Source organism: Cervus elaphus, chromosome 23 (assembly GCF_910594005.1).
Source record: "Cervus elaphus chromosome 23, mCerEla1.1, whole genome shotgun sequence".
Classification (NCBI taxonomy): Eukaryota; Metazoa; Chordata; class Mammalia; order Artiodactyla; family Cervidae; genus Cervus; species Cervus elaphus.
Window position 1 is genome coordinate 80,635,786 of NC_057837.1, and position 23,756 is coordinate 80,659,541.

At 49.0% G+C, this 23,756-nt stretch overlaps 1 protein-coding gene and 1 non-coding gene across 3 annotated transcripts; both read right to left on the minus strand.

Annotated features, from left to right (window-relative positions):
• Positions 1-1,998: 1,998 nt before the first annotated feature.
• LOC122681540 (1,25-dihydroxyvitamin D(3) 24-hydroxylase, mitochondrial) lies at positions 1,999-21,746 on the minus strand. 2 transcript variants are annotated; one of them, XM_043883742.1, is made up of 12 exons: positions 21,103-21,746; positions 20,705-20,895; positions 19,822-19,915; positions 16,605-16,701; positions 14,158-14,249; positions 13,066-13,177; positions 11,024-11,169; positions 6,803-6,969; positions 5,958-6,036; positions 5,281-5,478; positions 5,062-5,182; positions 1,999-3,250 (listed from the first exon to the last, which is right to left on the minus strand). In XM_043883742.1, the coding sequence occupies exons 1-11, from the start codon at positions 21,358-21,360 to the stop codon at positions 5,072-5,074; spliced, it is 1,545 nt and encodes a 514-aa protein (XP_043739677.1). In that variant the 5' UTR covers positions 21,361-21,746; the 3' UTR covers positions 1,999-3,250; positions 5,062-5,071. The 2 variants fall into 2 exon arrangements, with proteins under 2 accessions (XP_043739677.1, XP_043739676.1); XM_043883741.1 differs by having other exon boundaries at positions 1,999-3,423.
• An 850-nt stretch (positions 21,747-22,596) lies between these two features.
• On the minus strand, positions 22,597-22,760 carry LOC122682345. The gene has a single exon (XR_006337358.1). It is a non-coding gene; the product is annotated as a U1 spliceosomal RNA (small nuclear RNA).
• Between the last annotated feature and the right edge of the window lie 996 nt (positions 22,761-23,756).

Here is a 23,756-nt window from a genome sequence, read left to right on the forward strand (position 1 = left end):
GTGCGGCTGCCCATGGGGTCACAAAGAGTTGGACATGACTGAGCGACTGAACTGAACTGTTCCGGGTGTTAGCTTTAGCATGTGGGATCTTTTTTTAGTTGTGGCATTTGAAATCTTTACTTGCAGCATGTGGAACCTAGTTCCCTGAAGAGGGATCAAACCTGGGACCCGCTGCACTGGGAGCATGGAGTCTTAGCCACTGGACCACAAAGAAGTCCCCTTCCTTCCCCTTTTTTCCCTTCCCTCTTCTTCCCTCCCCCCGCCCCTCTCTATTACCTGGCCATCACAAAAGCCAAGTGGATTGCATTCCCAGTGTATCATCATGAACTGATTTCCCATTTGCCGTTGTTCAGTCACTAAAGTGAAATCGCTCAGTCATGTCTGACTCTTAGTGACCCCATGGACTGCAGCCCGCCAGGCTCCTCTGTCCATGGGATTTCCCAGGCAAGAATCCTGGAGTGGGTTGCCGTTTGCTTCTCCAGGCGATCTTCCTGACCCAGGGATTGAACCCAGGTCTCCCACGTGTCAGGCAGACGCTTTACCGTCTGAGCCACCAGGGAATCCCGTTCAGTCACTAAGTTGTGTCCAGCTCTTTGCGAGGGTCTGCAGCACGCCAGGCCTCCCTGTCTCTCACCGTCTTCCAGAGTTTGCGCAAGTTCGTGTCCACTGAGTCACTGATGCTACCCAACCATCTCATCTTCTGCCGCCCTCTTCTCCTTCTGCCTTCAATCTTTCCCTTAAGCGTCCATTAGATTTTTGTTCAAGCTAAAAATTGAGGCAGACTTGGGGGAGACAGAACAGTGACGGGAGGAGACACACGACTCGGCCACAGGCGCTGAGCGGCACGGTGAGTGACGCCAGGCGTCACAGGTCCGAGCTGCGTTCACCCGGCTGAGCGCGGTGCCTCGCCCCCGTCCGCCGGGCCTCGGAGAGGAGGCCGTGTGGCTTGGTTGAGGATGTCAGCAGGATGCCTCTGGGGAAATGTGCCTACACGTATTGGTCCCCATGAAGTTCAGGAGTGTCATTAATATAATCAGTAAAAAGACAAAAGTTCTTTAAACTCTGAGCCTCAGTTTCCTCCACATCTGTAAAGTAGAGGTAATATTAGCACATTCTTAAGAGTGAATGTATTGGCTTCCCAGGTGGCTCAGTGGTAAAGAATCCGCCTGTCAAGCAGGAGACGCAGGTGTGATCTCTGGGTCAGGAAGGTCCCCTGGAGAAAGAAACAGCAACCCGCTCCAGTATTCTTACCTGGAGAATCCCGTGGACAGAGGAGCCTGGCGGGCTACAGTCCACAGGGTCACAAGAGTCAGACACGACTGAGCGACTAAACAGCAGTGAGTGTAGCCCTGGGGTTATCAATTGTCCAGGAAGAATTCCTCCAGGAAGCTTGGGCTGGGCTTGGATGATGAGTGTGCCAGAGGGGAGGAAGGCGGAAGGACAGCAGGTGCAAACCCCGGCAGCAGAGAGCGTGCGAAGAACAGAAGGACCTGGCCGAAGCCCGCGTCCCTGAGTCGGGGGCGCGGCCGGGAGGGCCCGTGCAGCTCGGGGCCTGGGGGTCAGTGGGCTGCGCTTCACAAGACACTGGAGTCCAGCTTAAGGACTCGGGTCTTCATGGAAGAGCGATGGAATGCCACTGAAGTAGGGCGGGACACAGTCGGGCCTGGGTTTTGGAAAGACCAGCACACGGCCAACAGACACGAACAGCCTGGAAGGGAGGAGCGTGCAGACAGGCTGGCGGTTTCTGCAGCGGCCCACCACGAAGGAGGCAGCAGAAGGAAACAGACTTGAAAAAATATTTAAGCAAAAAAAAAAAAATTTAAGCAGCAAGAAATACGAAAATTGCTTTGCCATTCAAATGAGCATCTTTTGGTAAAACTGCTATATTATTGTAATGTTATATTGTACACAATTTTCTAGTGAGACAAAGTTTGAATGTTTAACTTTGGTTGTAAGACATGCAATGAAGGAGAAAACATCTCTCCCGTATTTTAAAGATTTTATTCTTACTTTCAGAGAATTCAAAGAAGATATACAGATGAAATCTGACAACACATGTGGATTTATAATTCTAAAAACTTTCACAACAGGAAGCTTATACCCATTTTAGTGATATTTACATATTCATTCATATATGAAGATATAAATGTACACTTCTGAAATAGTCTAAAGATACAACCTAAAAAGGGAAATATTTATCAAATATACAGAAATATATAGTATGCTTTTAGGAAAAGTAGTAGTAAAAACATGCAAATAAACTGTATGTAAATGTAATTTTTAAGGAAGTTTTATAAGTATTGCTTAAATCTGTATGTATTTTCCATATATGAAATCACAATTTCCCAAGGAGTTCAAATCACATAACACGAGTTACATAATCTATAATGCCTGCACACTTTACTACTGACCCATTCTACAGCTGGGAAAATTAAGGCAGGGGACATCACTGAATATTTTTAAGCTATAACTAAACTTTAGAACATTGCCCTAAATAAACTTCAGATCCTAAATAAAATAATATATATACATTTTTTAAATGATGTAAGCAAATTGTCATTAGAATACACACACAATTTAAAAACTGTTGATCCACACCTTAATATCACAGATTACATAGATGCAATGTCATAATTAAATAATTTCATGATCCTTTAACACAAGGATGCATGGTAAACCATTAACAGATCCTTGAACAGGAGTTTGACTTCATTAAAGTTGTTCTTAGCATAGAGATTTTCTCTAATTTTTCAATAATGTTTCTATTTCAAAATAAGAAAAAAACAAGTTTTATAGGGACCAGATAACATGAACCAACATTTAGTTTTGCTTCCATTATTACGCAGTATTTCCCCAAACATTATATTAAGCAGAGTTACAATAAATGGATTGCCAATATTACCCTGAGCCGCAGACAATCCGTCTATAGGAGATCTTTCACTATGAAGTGTGAACTTTGAGAAGTGAGGATTCCAGCGGCGAGTCTGACACGGCAGAGCTAGAAACATGTAATGACTTTCGCCTGACTATCAGAGAAGCACCCAGCTGCTCCATCGTGTCGCGGAAGATGCAAGACTAAAGAGCAAGATGGGCAAGCCTGCGCCGCCAGGGTGGTGCGGACATCGTTGCGTGAGTCCCGTGTGTGCGGCGTGCGTTCCCTGCGGAGGGCCAGGCCTTCCAGCACTCCGTCTGCTTTCCCCGAGCCCGGTGCAAAATCTTAGAACCATCAGCGACCCAGGCAGCACAGTTTCTGGGACAACGGTACAGAAGACGGAGTGTAAACGTCTGAGCCCAAATGTTCTTTACGTGTCGTTTCATGCTCTGGTTTTCCACCTTTGCTTTCCAGTCGTGAGAAGCCCAAAACTTCCTTCTTACAGGAGGGTCAAAATTGCTGCTTTTGCTCTTGGTTAAAAAAAAAAAAATCTGAAATATAAAGTATACTCCAGTTATACATCAGAGCAGTATAATTAAACAAAAGGGCTGATTAGCAAAAATAAACTATTGGCTAACACCAATAGTGGCCTAGGCTCTTGTGTTTTACCAGAGTAACCGTGCATGGTGTCCAAGCTGAAGACTGGGAGCTTCACAATGAAGCTAGAATTCCTCTGTGGTCCTATGCGACTCAGCTCTGCTTGTTGCCATGTTCAGAATCTGACAAATTGCCTAAGGGTATCAGGCACCTGGGGCAGCCCAGGTGGCACTTGTGGTTTATAAAAAAACAAACCTGTCTGCCAATGCAGGAGATGTAAGAGACATGGGTTCGATCCCTGGGTGGGGAAGATCCCCTGGAGTAGGAAATGGCAACCCGTTTCAGTATTCTTGCCTAGAAAAATCCCACAGACAGAAGAGCCTGGTGGGCTATAGTCCATGGGGTCGCAAAGCCAGACACGACTGAGCGCTTGTCGGCAGCAGCATCAGACACTAAGGGAGGCATTCACGGGGCCTCATTCAGAGATTCATCTGAAATCGCATGTTTCCCAAATAATCCTCCTATCCGCAAGTCCCCCTCAACTTGCTCTTAGCAAATAGCAACTAGCTTGAGGCAAGTTCTAGGTGACGCCGTTAAAAGGGCTGAGTGATTGAGTTGAGTTTCACCACTGACATCTAATTCTATAAAGCTGTGTGTCAGAGATGTCGTATTTCCACATAAGCTGATATTGGAGATTTCTCAGGTTAACTATTTATCATTTTAATAGTTAAAAATTCATTTTACTGTGGATTAGGGGGAAATAAGTAGACCAGAAAACACTAATTCATGAAGGAAATGATCGCTTTGCAATAAGGCTGGCAAGAGCTGTGTTGGATTTCTGGCCTACAGAAGGATAAAATCATAAATGCTACGTAACACAAGTTTTAGTAATTTGTAAGTAATTCTTTTTAGTAATTTTCTAGCAGCAGTAGAAAACCAATACAACCAGCCAACCCTACTCAGTGACCAATTGTCTAAGGCTGTACCAAGGTGAGTTAAGTGGCTATGAGAAAGACATCTGTGTCCTGCAAAGCCTAAAATCTTGCCAACTGGTCCTTTACCGAAAAAGTTTGTCTCCAACCCCGACGTGTGCATGTGTGTGAGTCACTTCAGTCCTGTCCGACTCTGCAACCCCATGGACTGCAGCCCACCAGGCCCCTCTGTCCGTGGGACTCTCCAGGCCAGAACACTGGAGTGGGCTGCCGTGCCCTCCTCCAGGGGGTCTTCCCACCCAGGGATCGGACTTGTGCCCCTTACGTCTCCTGCATTGGCAGGTGGGCTCTTCACCACGAGTGCCACCTGGGAAGTCCCACGCCCTGATATTCACATGCAAACCCCACGACAAGCGGCTTGCGTTCTGGAGTACTCATTTGATGCTAGGCTCTGGTTATGTGTTTTGTACTCATATCAACTTTCTGGATGGATACTATTTTGGTCCCCATGTAACAAATGAAAAAAATAATTCAGGCAGAAAGGTTCAGTAACTGTTCAGGTCACCGGGTGAACCACCGGCAAGCAGGGACTCCAACCCACGTCTGGCTGACTCCCCAGCTCGGCTCACCCCTTGGCCACTCTGCACCCCAGATGCCCACCTGAGGCTTCTTATCGCTGGCAGAAAGCGATGGGGAGCTGCCGGCTGGGCACCAGAATGCCCAAGTGCAGCATCTCCACAGGCTCGAGGTCTGTGGCCACGATGTCGTATTTGCGGACGATCTGAAACACAGGAACACAGGAAAGGGGAGTTAGCCCCTCCGCCCCCGCCTTGAGGAGCAGCCCAGCGCCCAGCTGCGGAAACGCTGCCAGGGTCTTACCCAGCAGAGTGCCAGGTGGAGCTGGAGTTCAGCTAACCGGCGACCAACGCACATTCTTTTCCCAACGCCAAATGGAAGATGGGCAAAAGGGTTGATCTTTTTCTTGTCCTGAAGCCACCGTTCAGGCCTAAACTGACTTGATTCCTCAAAGTTTTCTTCATTGGATCCCAACACATGGGTATTTAGAACCAACACAGTCTAAAATCATACAGAAACATAAAGCACTTAAACATTTGAATAGCAAAATTTACAAAAGCCATCACCTTACAAATGTGAAAGTAACCCACAAATACATAACAACAATGAGTGCCAGCATATATTGAGTGCTTGAAAAGTGCCAGGCGATAAATACTTCAAGAACCTTAAAATTTTGCATCTCATTTTCACAACAACCCCATGTGGTAAGTTCTATTAATATTCCCATTTTACAGATGAGAAAGCTGAGGCTCAGACAAGTTATGTAACTCACTCAAGGCTCTACTTGCATCCAGGTCTCTCTGTCTTCATAACCCTTATTCCTAATACTAGACTACATAACACATCAACTGTTTACTGCAGTCTACATTTTTCCAAAATCAGTGCTCTCCCAGTAGAAATGTTTCAGGAGATCTGCTGGATATTTGAAGAGGGTTTCTCTCAAAGCTCTGTAAGGTATAGATTGTACACATTTTACTTACTCCTTTGGGTAAAGCATATTCCCCCAGAACCATTGCCTTGTCAAGAGTCCGAGTTGTAAAGGGGACACTCGGGTTAAGCCTGAAAATACAAAATCAGAGATGTCAAGGTGGGCACAGACCAAGTCTTAGCTCAAGGAAATTCAGAGTCTGGCTAAATAAACAATCACTGCCTAAGTTCTCATAAAGGGGACATGCTTCCAACTCTTTACAAAGAAGTTCTCTGTCTTCCCAATATTTACCTCTTGCTTTTATTCCTTATTGTGTTGGTTAAACCCCCAAGTGTAAGCTTACTTCATAGCTGTTAACAGTGATTTTCCCGTTTCACTCTAGACTTCAAATGTGTATGTTTACACGCCTCACCCACAAGCTTGCTGTCTGTCCTGGGTTTCTTCTATCCACCCTTCGTAAAGTTAAAGATATTTCCTTCTAATCCTAAGATGTTATGAGTTTTGTTTTCCAGAAAAAGAATCTTCAAAGACCATTTTACACAGAGGCTCAGAAACCAGCGCGTCTCTGTGTCTTGTATAATAATACGGCTCCTCGCTGAGCTTTCATCTCGCTTCTTCATTGGTGCCCCTAATCTTAATTATTGCTTATAGTATCCATTCAAGTATTATTATTACTGATTTAAAGGGGGCAGACTCTGGGTTTCCAAGATTTAATAGAATTTGCCCAAATGATTTAAGGAATGAGTCATAGGAAAGGAGTGTGGTCCTGGAGGTTTTTTTTTTTTTTTTTGTAGCTTGCTAAATGCTTATGAATCAACTACGGGAGGGGGGTCCCTTATTGTGTGTTGGCGAGAACAGCCCTCTGACATTCATATTAGCTTAGGCATGTGTTCTTACCTCATAGATTCTTTCAGACAGGCTTTTAAATATGGCATGTTCCTCAAATCCTCTGCCCGTGGCAACTGCTTCTCAGGCAACACACTCTGAATTTCCTTAAGAAGCTTTTGCTGCACGTGGGGATTACGGGATAAATTGTAGAGAAGCCACATTAAGCTGTTTGCTGTCTGAAAGCCAAATGGACATAAACTTGAGTTTTCTGTAAATAAACTGGCTTAAAACTTGTATCAGCTGAACCAAAGGCGGTGCCTAGCACCTTGTCGTGAAAACATGAGGGATGCTTTTTCACACATCCTTCTTGGCTGTGTCTCAAACAAATACCATATATGAAAAGTCAGATTCAGTTTATAAAACACTTCCATGAATAACAGCTTATTTCCTGAGGGAATCAGAGTAGAATTCTTTGAATAGACAGCTGCATTAAGACACAAAATATAGCTCGGTATAAAAATGGAACACAGATGAGGACATGTACAACCGGGAGATGAGAAGTCAGCCAGGTGATTGTAAAATATCAACCTTCAGGTTGTTGTAAGTTTGTCTTACATGAGATGTCACCATTGGGGGAGCTGGATGAAGGATGAAGGAATCCTCTCTAGTGTTGCTTAGGACTGCAAGTGAATCTACAATATCTCAAAATAAAATTTGCTAATTGTTTAATCTAAAAAATAATATCAAAATTGAGTGGGGAGAGACAGATGGAGATCCTAGGAGTGTTACTAATAAAAATGGGTTTTTAAAAAATGTTTCACTGCAAATGCACAAGAAACTGCATTTCTGGAATTTAAAAGAAAGCCCCCCCCCCTTTTTTGCCATACCCTCAAAAGCTCCCATAAAATAAAAAGGCATTATATGTACTCAGAGTTTCAGCCTCAAGCAAAGAGCCCTGGTAGAAGGCAGCCAACACCAAAATAAGAAATTCTAGCATCAAGTTGAGTATTTCAAGGAAGCAGCCACAATTCTGACAAAGACATTCATGGCCTTTTAAGTGGCATCCTTTATTTTCTTTCCAAAGGCAAGGAGAAGAGAAAAAATACTGTTGGCAGAAACAGCCAGTGCAGCTTTTAGCTTCACAATACTCACCACTGGTAGTCTTATATATTTGTTTTTAGGCCTATTCTTGGCTAATTTAAGCCAAATATCCCCATAAAAATGGTCATTGTGTCCTCTCTCAGCAGACACAAGGACGCTTTAGCTAAGTGCTATGTGTCACTCACACAAATGAGCAAAGTGCAGGACAACTTGGAGCCGATGGTATTTATTATTTTTGGAAGAAGATGCCTCCAAGAAGCCTTCTTCATGTCAGAGGACTGGCAGCCTCGGCTGCAAATAAACCGTGGATGTCATTATTACAAGAGGCCGATTTTCAAAACAGGAAGAGGGCGTAGCCACCAAATTAGATACACTTTCAGATTTCTCTGATTTTCCAAATGCGACGTTCAGAATAGCCAGGACGAAAAAAGAGACAGATTGGCCCGTATCAGCGGGTCCCTTACCGCAAGCACCAAGCAGAGTTCCCAAAAGGCGGATAACTGCAGCTTTCACCAGAGCCCTGAAGGACAGCCCTGGCCTGTGGGGCTAACTGCAGGGGCTGGACGCAGGGCAAGCGGCCTCAGAAACCTCAGGGGCGCAAAGTGTCCCGGCCTGACCTCCGCGGAGGAGACCCGTCTCCTCGCTGGCCTTCCCCCTTCCGCTCTCTCTCGGTGGGGTCCACTCTCCATCCACCAGCCAGAGCCCACTCTTGGTTGTTTTGCTAAGTCATGTCTGACTCTCTGCGACCCCAGGGACTGTAGCCCTCACAGGCTCCTCTGTCCATGGGATTCTCCAGGCAAAAATACTGGACTGGGTTGCCATTTCCTCCTTCAGGGGATCTTCCCGCCCCAGGGATTGAACCTGCATCTTCTGAATTGGCAGGTGAGTTCTTTACCACTGAGCGACCAGGGAAGACCACTTTACCAAATGTCAATTTGATCAAGTTACTCCCCTGTTTAAAATGCTCCAAGAGCTTTTCATCATAGGAGTAATAATCCAAACATCTTACTAAGTGAAAAGTATTAGTTGCTAAGTGGTGTCTGACTCTTTGCTACCCCATGGACTGTAGCCCACCAGGCTACTTTGACCATGGAATTCTCCAGGCAAGAATACTGGAATGGGTTGTCATTTCCTTCTCCAGGGGCTCTTCCAGACCCAGGGATTGAATCTGGGTCTCTCGCATTGTAGGCAGATTCTTTACATCTGAGCCGCCAGAGACGCCCCATCTTACTAAGGCTCCTGGCTAACAGAGCCCATGGCCTTTTCCTAAGTCAGCTCTGACTCCATGCGCTAGTTCTTCAGGCCACCCTCTTTCTGCCCCAGGCCCTTTGCATGTGCTGTTTACTCCACTTGGAGTGTTCCTCCACCAGTTCTTCCCTTGGTTGTTTCCTCATTATTCCAGCGTCAGCTCCATTATGACATCCTCAGAGAGGGACCACCTCCCCTGCCTCTCAATGACGTCACCCTGATGGCTTCCCCCAGGGCCTGGACCACTATCTGAAGTGATGCTATCTCACTGGTCATTTACATGTCCATTGTCGGTTCCCCACAGCATTGAAGTTCCATGAGGGGAACTGGTTCTTTGTGGTCTCTCAGGTACCCGGAACAGTGCTGACACATAGCAGATACTCAATAGTTCCTAAATGCTTTCATTTATTGAACAAGTATTTACTGAACACCTACTATGTGCCAACTTCTATTCCACATCCTAGAAATACAGCAGGGGAAAAACCGAAGTCATGGCTGCTATGGAACTCACATTCCAGATGGAAAAAAAGAATAAGGGGGAAGCTTCACTGTTATCACTTTCAGGAGCCTCTCAGAGTAAGAGAGCTAATGGGAAAATGAGCTGACGTTCCCACTTTTCAGTCTTCTGGAGCATGCGGAGAAATGAGAACCTTGCTATTCCCTGATGTAGAAAATCCTACTTTTTGTTCAGATCAGAGACACCATGGAACATGGAACAGAAATGACCTGGTATACATTTTTCTCCGAGATGACAGTTGTGTGAGAGGTGCTGGGCCACTGAGGAATATTAATATTACGCCTCCAAAGATGGCTCAGAAGATGAGTCAGAGATACTGAAACTCACCTGAATACCGTCAGTATTTGTGTTTGGAGCTTGGCTGTACTGTGTACCTACCAAGAATATCAACCATAGCAAGGACAGAATTTTGGCTTTTAACATTAGCTGTTTCAGAATTCCCTTGTGGTCCAGTGGTTAAGAATCTATCTGCTAGTGCGGGAGACACGGGTTTGACTGCTGGTCTGGGCAGATTCCACGTGCCGAGGAGCAGCTATGCCCATCTGCTACAACCACCAAATCCCACGCACAAGAGCCGGCGTTCCCCACTAGAGACGAAGTGAGGAGCCCCCGCTCCAACCAGAGCAAAGCCGCGCAGCAGCCAAGGCCCAGCACGGCCAACAATAAAATACACGAGTATTTAAAAAACCTAATAAATAAATAAAATAAAATTAGCTGCTTCGTTGAAATTGAGATCAAGTTTTCTCAAGCTCCCTCTGTTGACAATTTTAAGTGGAAAACAAATATCGGACTAGCAGAGACTATTTCAGCATTTTTAGACTAAATATCAACCACAGTGAGGCACTTTGGTAAGAGGCAAAACTACCTAAAATATATCCAGTTTTTAAAAACCTAGATCATCCACCTTGCTACAGTGTAGAATTTTGCTGCTTCCGAATTCCTGTAGTAGCTTTCATATTTTTCATGACACTGATATTCTGCTCTGGATTTTTTTCCCTGCATGTGTGATAAGTTGCTTCCCTCGTGTCCGACTCTTTGCGACCCCATGGACTGTAGCCCTCCCGGCCCCTCTGTCCATGGGACTCTCCAGGCAAGAATACTGGAGTGGGTTGCCATGCCCTCCTCCAGGGGGTCTTCCCGGCCCGGGGATCGAACCCACGACTTACATCTCCTGCACTGTCACTAGCACCACCTGGGAAGCCCTTTTTGTCTCTAAAGCGCATGAATTTTTCTATCACATGTTTACGCACACAGGCTGTGCACGGGGTCTCCCACACATTCGAGTAAACGTTTTATTTCTGCGAAGCTTTTAACGCTCAGCGCATCCTTATGGAATGGGTGAATTGAATGACCATGTACGATTTGTCGTGAAAAAGATTTTACAGCCCATTGATTTAGTAAACCCAAGCCAGGCCCACCCTTACCGTCTCCACCGCAGCCAGCTGGAGCTCCGTCACGGCCGCGTACAGCTCTTTCTTTGAAAGCTGATTGTGGTGATAAATGTCACAAAGCAAATCCATGCTGGGCTGCTCAGAGTATTTCTCTAACCGGTTGTCCACACAAGCTTTGACTGTGGAGGAGAGAAAAGGGGGGAGGAAATCAGCTGAAAGTCAGGACGAGGAAAAGAACGAAGCAGAACCCAGGATCCAATTCTCCCTGCAACGTCCAAAGGCTCTTTGCGGGCAATCTGACCATTTGTTAGATAAGCTAATATTGCCTTGTTGCTAAGTCACCAAGGACTGACCAATGCCTACGTGAGCACAAGGGTCCCCTGGGAATCCTCTTAAAATGCAAACTCTGATTCAGGGGTCCAGGGTGGGCCTGGAAGCCTGTTTCCAGCAGGCCTCCTGTGGTGCCGACGCTGGGTCTGTGGTTGTGTTTCGAGTAGGGGGCGCCGAGAGTTCAGGAGAGGCCATCGTGAGACAGGGGTGGGGTTTGGGTCCGTTCTCGGGATCAGAACCGGGACTCACAGTCACTGGCAGAGGCAGCGGGCCCTGGCTCCCAAAGCAGAGAGGAGAACCCCCTCCCCTGGCAGCAAACAGCCGCGCACACCTGCAGGCCCAGGGCGGAGCCCACGCCTGTCGGCAGTAACGGCGGACGTCTCTGCTGTTCGCAAAGTCCATTCTAGACGTACATCTCCTTCCCTTCGACCCACTATGGAAGCCACCATCACAGTAATAATCACAGTGATGACGGCAGAAATGGTAGAATTAGTGAATGGCACAGCAGTGAGGGTCGAGTCTTCCAGAGTCCTTCTGTCCGACTTCAAAGCCTGTCTCTGGCATCACCTGGCAGGCAGTCTTGATAAAGGTATTAATTTCCTTGTGTCTCATTTCTGATAAGAGGGTCTGATAAGAGGACCCATCTTATAGGATTTTTGTGAGAATTAAATGAATGTGTGTGTATGTGTGTGTGTATGTGTGAAGTGTGTATATGTCTGTGTGAATGTGTTTGTGTGAATATGTGTGTATGTGTATATGTATGTGTGTGAATGCATGTGTGCATGTATGTGTGTGTATGTGTTATGCGTGCATGTGTGTGTATGTGTGTATCTGTGAATGTGTGTGTGTCTCTGTGCATGTGTGCATGTGTGTGTCTGTGTGAATGTGTATGTGTGAATATGTGTGTGAATGCATGTGTGCATGTATGTGGGTGAATGTGTGTGTATATATGTGTGCATGTGTGTGCATGTGTGTATGTGTGAATGTGTGTGTGAATGTGCGTGTGTATGTGTGTATCTGTGTATGTGTGTGTGAATGTGTGTGTGTGTGTGTCATCCTACATTAATTCTTAGCACCAAATATTCCCTCCACACCATACCAGAAGTAGCTCTGATCCATTGAGACATTGTGCTACGCTAGGTTTCACATTATCCTTATTAGACTTAAAAACAGTTGCACTGAGATCCATACTACTAACTACAGATACTATTAATGCTACTATTATTATTAGCCCATTTTAAACACAAGATAACTGAGAATGAAAAAGAGTGAGGACTTCCTGCTGGTCCAGTGGCTAAGATTCCAGGCTCCCAATGTAGGGGGTTTGGGTTCCATCCCTGATCAGGGAACTAGATGCCACATGTCACAACTAAGACCCAGTGCATCCAAATAAATAAATAAAAATCAATAAATATTAAAAATAATTTTTTAAAGAAAAAGAGTGTATTTGGCAAAGCCACTATGCCCAATGATTGAGCTGGAACTTGAGTTCAGGAATCTTTGACTCCGAAGCTCTTGCTTTTAATCACTCCGATTTCTCAAAAAACACTACAGAAAACTACCTCCCGCCTTTCTCTTAGAATGTATCTGCACCAAGGCAATCCCCAGAGTCAAGCGTTTGCAAAGTTTGAAAGAACCACCAGGAGCGGCTCCAGCCACGGCGGGGCGCTGAGACCAGGACCATCACCCAGACCCCCGGCAGCATCCCCGGAGCCAGGGCGGCTGGGCCCCCGCGGCCGCCTTACCTGATCTGAAGATGGTGTCCCAGGCCTGCGTGTGCGCCTGCCAGACCCTGGTGTTGAGGCCCCTGTGCAGCTCGACTGGGGTGACCATCATCTTTCCAAACATGCTCATCATCTGTGGGGACACAAGTGCCTTTCAGCCCCCTGCTCTCTGTCTCACAGACAGCCTGCAGCCCACGAGCGACGTGTCCTACGCAAGCACATCCTCTGCTCCCCGAAGGCTGGACTCCCAGGGATGCCCCCGGGCTCCTGGCACCAGTCCCCACCTGCTAAAGACACGTGGAAATCGGCTTTGGGACACTTTCCCACTGGATGTGGTTCACAAAAAGTTTGATCTTGCGGGAAGTCCCTGGTGGTCGAGTGGTTAGCACTTTGAGCTTACAGTGTGGTGGCCCAGGTTTGGTCCCTGGGCAGGGAACTAAGATTCCACAAACCACATAGCAAGTAGAAAAAAATTGATTTTATGACCTACATGTGAAAAAAAAAAACAAAACTATAGACCTCATATCCACTTCCACTTCCAATAATTTCCAAACTTTAGTCATTCTTGAAACCGGTTTCACAGTCTCTACGACCTCCATACACAACCTAAACAATCCAAAAATTTTTAATCTGAAAATCTTCAGATTCTTTAAGACACTATTTTCATCAACTGACCTTTAATTGAAACTTCTACTTTCACTTTGCCTGCCAATGATTTAACATGCTTCTTTATTACATGTGCATAGATGCACGCGTGCTTCCTAGGTGGCTCAGCAGTAAAGAATCTGCCTCCACTGCAGGAGACAGCGGTTCGATTCCTGGGTGGGGAAGATCCCCTGGAGAAGGAAATGGCAACCCGCTCCAGTATTCTTGCCTGGAAAATCCCATGGGCAGAGGAGCCTGGTGGGCTCCATGGGGTCGCAAAAGAGTCAGACACAACTTAGCAACTCAACAACAACAATATATGCACATACATTCATGAATATACACAACATACCTTAAGATGAACACTTAACTACTATAATGAAATATATGTGGGAAACATTGGGATGCACGCTTGTTGGGCTCTGTAAACAATTAATAAGGAAAATGCTCTCCCCAGGGGACACGTACTGTTTTGATGGCCGTGATGAAGTTCAAAGCTTCCTCTCCTGCGTTCTCCTGAAGGAGCCCGAATCTCTTCTCATACAGCACAAGGCAGATGCCTGTTATTTAAAGTAATCAACACTGTTACCCCCTCACAGAGACACTGGAGTCTATGATTAGAGGCTACCAAAGGCTCAGCCTGTCTCCCATAAAAGTGAGGTCTTTTCGAAGAACAGAGAAGCAAAGAGTCTCAGGCCAAGGGGCTTGATGACTTTCTTCTCTTTCTAGAAATTATCTCCAGGTCCAAAAACTTGTCCTCTGCAGAACCTCCTGATCAGAAAAACCACTGTGAAGACACAACCATTTTTATACCTGAGTGAACCTCTCCTGTAATGCCTCGCTTTTCTCACTTTACCCTTGACACCATGTGCAGCAGACACTGCTAAGGACTGCCCCATGGTCACTCTTCCCTGTTTCTTCCCTAAGAGAACCCTGGTTTACTTCGCTTGTCAGTGTATGCATCCCCAGGCAGTAAGCAGCATTGATCTCAGACAATTCCGCTCCCCGACTTCCCAGGCTTCCCGAGGCAGCCACTGGGCCTCCCGGAGGCACTTCTGCGTTCCTGGCAGAGGGGACGGGTGCAGCCAGCTTCGCTCTTCCCTCTTTCCTTCCTGCCTTCGCCCAGAACGCAGAGGTGAGACCAGGAGAGGCAGGAGCCGTTTTGCAAACCCGCTCCGAATGAATGAGAAGGAAGACAGAACAGACTTGGACCCCAGTGACACCGCTGAGTGCCAGCCGTGGACTGGCCTCCTCAGGGTTTCTCGTAACGCTGGACAATGATTTGTAAACCACCATGGTCAGGTTTTCCTTGACTTGCAAAGAAGTGCATCCGATACTCCTTAATTTCAGTATTTCCAGCGGACAATTTCCAAAACATACGCTTCTCTCCTCTGTAATCATCCCCTCTCTTGACTTTTCTTTCCCTGAACACCTCCTGTGGATTTCTTATTGGCATGGAGCTTTCTTGTGTGCTAAGATGACTGCCCGTGACTTTAAGGCGAGGTCGATCTGATCAGGGAGACAGGTCAGGACAAAAGCCTCTGAACGAGGGATCCCCTCCAGTCACTCACCCTGACAGCCAAGGGCGAGGCTTCCTTCCAGTAAGTCGGACCGTGGCACCTTCCTGCTGAAAGCGCTCTACGATCGCTCCCAGGGACTCTGGGCTCAAAACCACAGCCCACCCCCGGTTTACACAGACAGCTGTGAGCGGGCCCCTGCCTTCCTCCCATCCCCTGCTGTGCCGCCCGCGTCCCTTGCAGGACACGCTTCGGTCGCTCGGAACTCCCTTCTTTCCCCTCCTTTCTCCTGCCACCTGGAACACTCCCCCCTCCTACACGTTCACCTGGGGCATTCCTGCTCATCCCCGGCCTTGGCTGAGACGGCCCCACTTCCGTGCAGCAGCCCTGACCACACTCAGCTGCGGACAGCCTCTGGGACCCTCCGCCAGCCCTGAGCCCCTTCAGTCAGGTGCTCCCCGTTCCACTGAAGGCGCCTTGTTCCCCTGCTTTGTCCCCACCGGGAGGCGAGCACATCAAGGGAGGGCTTTGCTTTTATTCCCAGCGTGGTCCTCAAAGCCAGTGACCCAGCTCCCTTCTGTTCAGAATGAACCATGGCTCCACCTCTGACTGGAAGCAGTTCTTTTTTTTAAATGTATTTTGTTTCTTTGGCTCCCCTGGGTCCTAGTTGCCACGTATCACCTTTTTTTCCCTTCAGTCACAGCATGTGGGCTCCAGTCCCTGACCAGGGGCCGAGCCCGGGTCCCCTGCGTTGGGAGTGTGGGGTCCTAGCCACTGGACCGCCAGGGAAGTCCTAAAGTAGAAGTTCTTTGGGGGCTTTCAGGCTTAATCTCTCTCAGCTCCTCTCCCTGCACGCCCCCCGCCCCCCCCATAACCCACTCCAGCCAGCATCCTCAGGAGCTCCTCAGAGCCACTGCTCACGCTTCCACCCCAGGGCCTTTGCACCTGCTGTCTCCACGGTCGGAACAGTCTCCCCACAGACACGCTGGTGGCGTGCTCCTCATCCTCCTTCAGGCCTCACCTCAAACGTCTCCTTACCAAGCAGACCTGCCTGACCAGGAAGCCGCATTCTGTCTGACACCCTTATTCCTTGGCAGAGGATACATTAAAGTATGTGTACTGGTTGGTTGTCACCTCTTTTAAAATCTGAGTTCCCCGTTTACTGCCACATCCCCAGGACAGTGCCTGGCACATTAGCAGGTATTGACCAAGTGTTTGTTGAACGTCCCCATAAACCATCCAGAGGGCACAGCAGCGTGAAGGGCCTGAAGGCTAGAGGGCTGCTACGGCCTTTCCTAGTCGGCAACAGGGTGTGATTACAGAAGGGTGGTCAGCAGAGCTACCTGGTCCTCAAAGTCACTTGCAAAACCAAACGGACAAGATCTGAAGACAACTTACTTTCAAAAGACCATTTGTTCAGCTCCGTGTATAAGTCTTCAATGCGGCCTCTCTCATCACAGAGTTCATCTATTCTACCCATAAAATCAGCCAAGACCTTAAAAGAAAGAAATCAGTAAAGACACATCTCAGTCACTGAAGGGAAACACAAGTTTCAGGTTCAGTAAGCTAGCTCCGGGTTTTGCGACCTTGTGTATTCACTGCCCATAATGTTATTCATTCTGAATCATCACTAATTATATATTCTCCTTGAGTGTTCACGTCCTGCCCCGACACCCTGGTACAGGGTTATTTCTTGAGCTTTCCCTGAAGCCTTCCTGGAGCTTAAGTTTCAGCTTTTGATCTAAATTTAAGAAAAGGAAAACATTTCTTCTAATCAGAATGGAAAATAAACCGCGAAGGAGGAACTAACTGGCCAAGTGTCTCTGTGGGCGCAGCATGTCAAGGATTCTGGCTGCCCTGAGGTTTCCACTTCCAGAGCTGGGCACACAGACGTCTCCTTACTGGTTGGTGTTGTATTAAGCACTTCAAGCTTAGAGCCAGGAAATCCGTAAATTCTGGATACAGTGCCATCACTAAACAGCTCTGTCACCTTGGGCAAGTCGTGGAAGGTTCCTAAATGCCAGTTTCCACAATCGGGATTTTAGATGACTAATGCTTTGCATTTAAGGAGGCTCGTATGGACCCAAGCACTGTCCAAAGGGTATTATCTTAGCTGATCCTCAAACAACGTCATGATGCAGAAAGTACTCTCAACACTCCCATCTCCTAGTAACAGAGGAGACTGAGGCTTGGAGAGTGACTGAGGCGCTCTCCCCTGGACACGTACAAGTGGCCACGTTGGGGTCTGGAACAGGGTAAGCTGTTGTTGTTGGTTAGTCACTAAGTTTTGTCTGACTCTTGAGACCCCATGGACTGTAGGCTGCCAGACTCTTCTGTCCATGGGATTTCCAGGTAAGAATACTGGAGTGGGTTACGGGGTTTCCCTGGTGGCTCAGACTGTGAAGAATATTGCTGCTGCTGCTGCTGCTAAGTCGCTTCAGTCGTGTCCGACTCTGTGCGACCCCACAGACGGCAGCCCACCAGGCTCCGCCGTCCCTGGGATTCTCCAGGCAAGAACACTGGAGTGGGTTGCCATTTCCTCCTCCAATGCATGAAAGTGAAAAGTGAAAGTGAAGTCGCTCAGTCGTGTCTGACTCTTAGCGACCCCATGGACTGCAGGCTCCTCCATCCATGGGATTTTCCAGGCAAGAGCACTGGAGTGGATTGCCACTTCCTTCTCCAGTGCATGAAAGTGAAAAGTGAAAGTGAAGTCGCTCAGTCGTGCCTGACTCTTAGCCACCCCATGGACTGCAGCCTACCAGGCTCCTCCGTCCATGGGATTTTCCAGGCAAGAGTACTGGAGTGGGCTACGGGGTTTCCCTGGTGCCTCAGACAGTAAAGAATATTGCAGTGGGTTTTGCTATTTCCTTCTGCAGGCACCTTCCCAACCCAGGGATTGCATCCACACTTCCTGTATTGGCAGGTGGATTTATCACTGAGTCATCGGGGAAGCCCTGAAATAGGGTACAAGTGACTAGAAAACCCACAGATGAAACTAATAGGCATGTTGTGGTATCCCACACAGCACATTAAAAAGTACTTTGAATTTGCTCCCATCAAAAAATCCAGAGATTTCATGTGAACATATTAATTTCCACTAGTCATCAAAGGGGCTTCCCTGGTAGCTCAGCTGGTAAAGAATCCACTTGCAATGCAGGAGACCCTGGTTTGATTCCTGAATCAGGAAGATCCCCTGGAGAAGGGATAGGCTGCTCACTCCAGTATTCTTGGGTTTCCCTGGTGGCTCAGCTGGTAAAGAATCCGCCTGCAATGCAGGAGACCTGGGTTCGATCCCTGGGTTGGGCAGAACTCCTGGAGAAGGGAAAGGCTACCTACTCCAGTATTCTGGCCTGGAGAATTCCATGGACTGTACAGTCCCTGGGATAGCAAAGAGTTGGACACGACTGAGCAACTTTCACCTCACTTGAGTCATCAAAGAATAATAATGAATGAATCTGGTGACACTGGGTCTACATTTCCATGTGGCAGGCATTTGCCAGAGCTGGGGCAGCTGTCCCCTCTAGAAAGGGAGTGTACTATTCCATTTGCTAAAATCCCTACCGGGCCTGCCTTACACATTGATATTAATCACTTGGTTCCTGGAAGCGTTTAAATTTGTCATCTTTCACCTACATGATCCTGTGTGGGTTCAGTTCAAAATAAATACCCAGAGTGGACAGGAGTAAAAAGAGTTCTCTATCTGCTTAAATCCTTCCCGCTTTGGCCCTCTATTGGCTAAAAGATAATGCCTAAATACCTTAGCATGGCACAAAAATATTGTTAAGACCTGCCCTCTGCCCAGCATCACTTCAGAGAAAGCTTCACTTCAGTTGCCCTAAATGTATTATTCTCTGAACATACCATCTCATGCCTCCATATTGCCAGCAGGCTATTCTATCTGCCTGAATGCCCTTCTCCACCTTTTCTGGCTTGCAGACTCTTACTCATCCTGCAAAACCCAGCTCAAATGTCACTACCTAGGAATTTTATAGCATCATCTCATTTAATTCTCACAGAAAGTTATGGGGGTTTCCCAGGTGGTGCTAGCGGTAAGTGCAAGAGACTGCCAATGCAGGAAACCTAAGAGACACAGATTTAATCCCCGGGTCAGGAGGATCCCCTGGACGAGGCTACGGCAATGCGCTCCAGTACTCCTGCCAGAAAACCCCATGGACAGAGGCTCCTGGCAGGCCACAGGCCATAGGTCGTGCAGAGCTGGACATGACGGAAGTGGTTTAGCACGCATGCACAGAAATCTATGGAGTGGGAATTGTGAGCTCCCAGTTTATAGACTGGGAGACTGAGGAAGTTAAATGGTACAGTTAGGCTGCATAGCTGGGGTGGGGGTGCAGGACTGGCTCTCAAATCCAAGACTGTAGAGTGTCGAAGTCAATGCTCCTAACTGCTCCGCCACCGAGACACTACTTTAAAAGACAGGCAAGAAGAATTAAAGTTCTGGAGGCGGAGGAAGTGACGAGGAATGAGGAAGAAAGAAGAGTCCTGATTCATCCAGATTGTCTGCTTTTTCCTCTGCACTTTGCGGCTGTGGCTTGAAGCTCCACTAACATCCCCCCATCCCCAGGAAAACCAGGAAAGTGAACCCCAGTCTGCAAACCTCATTGATTTTGTCATCCAGCTTCATAATTTCCACTGGTTTCATTAGTTTCTTTTGAAAGGCACTCCTGACCCTCTGCCAGTCTTCTCCTTCCCTGGAAGAGAAGCAGAATTACATTTAGAGCAAATTGAAAGGAAAAGAATGAAGAAGCGGAGATCCCTCCAGCTCTGTAAGTGCATTAACTATATAATCAAATGAACACAGAAATGTGCCAAGAAATAGCCAGAGGATATTAGCATTGGAATATTGGGGGCTGGTCTGACAATACGATGAATAAGCTCCTTTCCTCTGAGCCAAAGATTGTGCCAGAAAAATGAAGTCAGGGCTTCTGGGGTGCCCTTGCGGGGCTTAAACTGGAAGGCCAGTGGCCTCAGTTCCCATCAGTAAGAGTGGGCACTTACTCACCTCACCAGCAACGCAGAACTGTGTGAGGGAAAATTCTGTCTTCTTTCAACCCGTTGAATTGGGTTGAAAGGTACATGCACAAAACGCCTCAAATTTACAAACCAAGGTCTGGCTTTGAGCTACCAAAAGAGGGTCACGGAATTTCAAGGGGTAATTTTGTTTGTGTAACATGATTGCCTGGCAGGCTGACTTGACAGTCTCATCTTGCCCAGGGGTCCGGACATCACAGTCTTCATAACTTTCTGGCGTTTCTTGGAGGGAAAGGGCTGGCGCGCCCACTTGTCAGAAAGAACACGAGCGTCCCGTGCGCAGCACGGCGGTCCATCAACCCATTCGAGTCCACGCCAGAGCCCGCGACCGCAGCAGGTAGGGGCTTCCGTGCTCTCGCTCCATCAGGCGGGTCCAGCCCCAGGGAACCCTAACTCCCGCGCCCTCCCCACTTCCAGCCGCCAGCCCCCATCCTGCCTCTTGGACTTACAGGATCAGCAGCCCGTAGCCCTCCTCGCGATAGTCGCGATAGGCCTTCCAAGGTTTGATCTCCAGCCTCTGAGGGTGCGCGCTCTCGCTGCGATACAGCGCTTCCAGCAGGCACGGGGAACCCAGGTGCACCGAGTCGAAGGACCCCAACTTCATGCGGAAAATCCTGCCGTACTTCTTGTGGTACTCCACCTGCAGGCGCCGGGCGGGGCGCGAGGTCAGCGCGCAAAAATCCCCTGGAGCGCTGCCCCTCCTCCCGCCTCCCTCCTCTCCGCGACCGCGGACCGCTGCAGCCGGGACAGCCGCGCGCACCGCGCCGCGCGCCTCGGCGAGGGTTTGGAGAGCGAGGCGCGGAGGAGAGAGGGCACCGGGGAGCCGGTGGCGCGACGGGGCACTTACCAGCGTGCGGTGCTGCTTCTTGAGGCCTCCTTTCCAGAGGATCTCCAGCAGGCTGCCCAGCAGTGGCCACTTGGTGGGACCGGGCAGGGTGGCCGGGTCCTGCGCCTCGCCCGGTTCCATCACAGGGCAGAGGGGCACCTCCCTCGGCCGACGGGGCGAGCACGCCGTCGATGTCACGGGTCTGGGTGGCTGCCCCAGGCTGCGAAGCTGCTGCAGGAAGGCGGCAAGGGAGCGGCTGTTGCTAATGGGTGAGCTCATGGCTGCGGGGGACACCGGGCACCCGGGAAGGTGGACACTCGGCAGGGCGAGGTTGTTCAAGAGGCGCCGGGAGCTGCAAGGGCTTGATATACGGAGAAAGAGGGGCAAGGCGGAGCCGCAGGTGCGGCGGGAAGGGCAGAAGAGGGACAGGGAGCCGTCAGGACCCGGGGCGAGGATGCTCCACGCGGCACCGCGCTGCAGTTTCAGGGAGCGGATGCCCACCGAGCGCTGGCCACCGGGGCTGGAGGAGCGCAGTGGGGAGATGGCTGTCTCTTGCAAGAAGGAAGACGGACGTGAGTTCGCCTGTTGGTTTTAAGTCTTACTTCCAGCTCTGGAGCCGAAATGGAGGTGTCCAGGAGGATGGAAGAGATGCTGCGGGCGCTGCGCTTTCCCCGGGTCCCGCTCCATCCCCGGGGACCATGTATTTATGGAGGCCGGCCGCCCCGGCTGGCCAATGAGCGCGCTCGGTGGGGCGGACCGGGTTGCGGCTGGCCGGGCCGGGAGCGGCGCGGGGCCATGGGCGGGGTGGCTGGGGGTGGGAAGAGGATGCAGTCAGCGAGGTGAGCGAGGGCGTCCGGGCCTCGGGTGACCGGTGCGCGGCTCTCCGGGCGGGAACGCCGCAGACTCCACCCCGGAGATAAGTCCCGGGGAAGGCTGGCTCACTGGAGTTCACCGGGGCTGCGCCTTGCGCGCCTCCCCGCCCTCGCCCGGCGGCTGCCGCCCGGCGCTTGCACAACCGCGCGGCCGGGCGGCCGAGGTCTCCGAGTGCGGCCAGGGCGACTCCGGGCGCCTGCCGGGACCCGCGAGCCCGCGCGCCCCCTCAAAGCAGTTTTTGCCAGCCCGGGCAGACCTCTGGAGGAAGCTTGGGTTTCTGCACCTCCCGAGGTGGGGAGGGTTTGAGACTTAGTGAAAGGCACCCGAGGAAGTAATTTCACTTTCGGGTCTTAACTTCGGCGCAGAGTTTCGCAAATTTCCTCCCCACTGCTCCGTTTTGTTACGCAGACGAAATGGATGAAGGCAAGTGAAGCGCCTGCAACATAGTCCGCGGGGCGCTCCACCCGACGTCGCCTCTTCGGGAGGTTTTGGGATGGCGGCAGAAGCGCGGCCTGCCCTTGAGGCGGGGCTCCGTCTCCCCCTCCGACTCTTTGGACCCCGACCTCCCTGTGCACCTTCGAGCCGCGGTTCCCACCTTCCTCACCCATCCCTGCAAAGTCGATCTTTTTTTTTTTTTTTTTTCAGGGGAAAGCGCGAACGCAGTCCCCCACTACCACAAATTATGCAGTCGAGTTTCCCACATTTGGGGAAATCGCAGGGGTCAGCACATCCGGAGTGCAATGGATAAGCCTCGCCCTGGGAAAACCACCTTCGTGATCATGGTATCTCCCCTGCCAGGTAAGTATTGCAAAGTCGATCTTAAGCGAGCGCGGGGACACACACGCGTGCGCGCGCGCGCACACACACACGCCCACTTCTAGAGTCCTCGTGGCCGGCAGGGGTTGAACTCTGTACTAACCGAGGAAGAGAAGTTTGCTGAACTGCTTTAAAGTGGTTCGTATTGCCCCCTTTTGATCCAGTACAAAAACTACCGCCAAGGAAGAAGTGAGGGAAGTTTTGTTACCTCTCAGGGCTTTTCAGTTACGTGACTGCATTTTTTTTTTTTTTAAATCCCTAGTGTTAAACTTCCCTGGCAAGTTTAAAGCTTATTGTAACCTTTTAGCTGGTTTCCAGAAATCTTTTACAGTCGGACTAGAACTTGAACTCCGTCATTTCAGATTTGTCTTGGTTACAGTTTAGTGACTGCTCATGTTAATATAAGTAATATGATATCTGAATATAATTTATATATAATGTAGCTACATAGCTATCTATATATATATACTATATAGCACATATTATATAGCACATGCTATAGATTATATACTATATGTAATATAGTATATCTTGTATACCATATGTTACATAGTGTACTTTCTAGGGTTTATGATGTGCTTCCCAGGAGGCTTAGTGGTACAGAATCCACCTGCAAATGCAGGAGACCTGGGTTTGATCCCTGGATGGGGAAGATCCCCTGGAGAAGGAAATGGTAACCCACTCCAGTACTCTTGCCTGGAGAATCCCAAGGACAGAGGAGCCTGGCGGGCCACAGCCCATGGGGTTGAAAAGAGTCAGACACGACTGAGCAACTAAACAACAACAAAGGGTTTATGACTTCAGTTCAGTTCAGTTCAGTCGCTCAGTCGTGTCCGACTCTTTGTGACCCCATGAATCGCAGCACGCCAGGCCTCCCTGTCCATCACCAACTCCCAGAGTTTACTCAAACTCATGTCCATTGAGTCAGTGATGCCATCCAACCATCTCATCCTCTGTCGTCCCCTTCACCTCCTCCCTTCAATCTT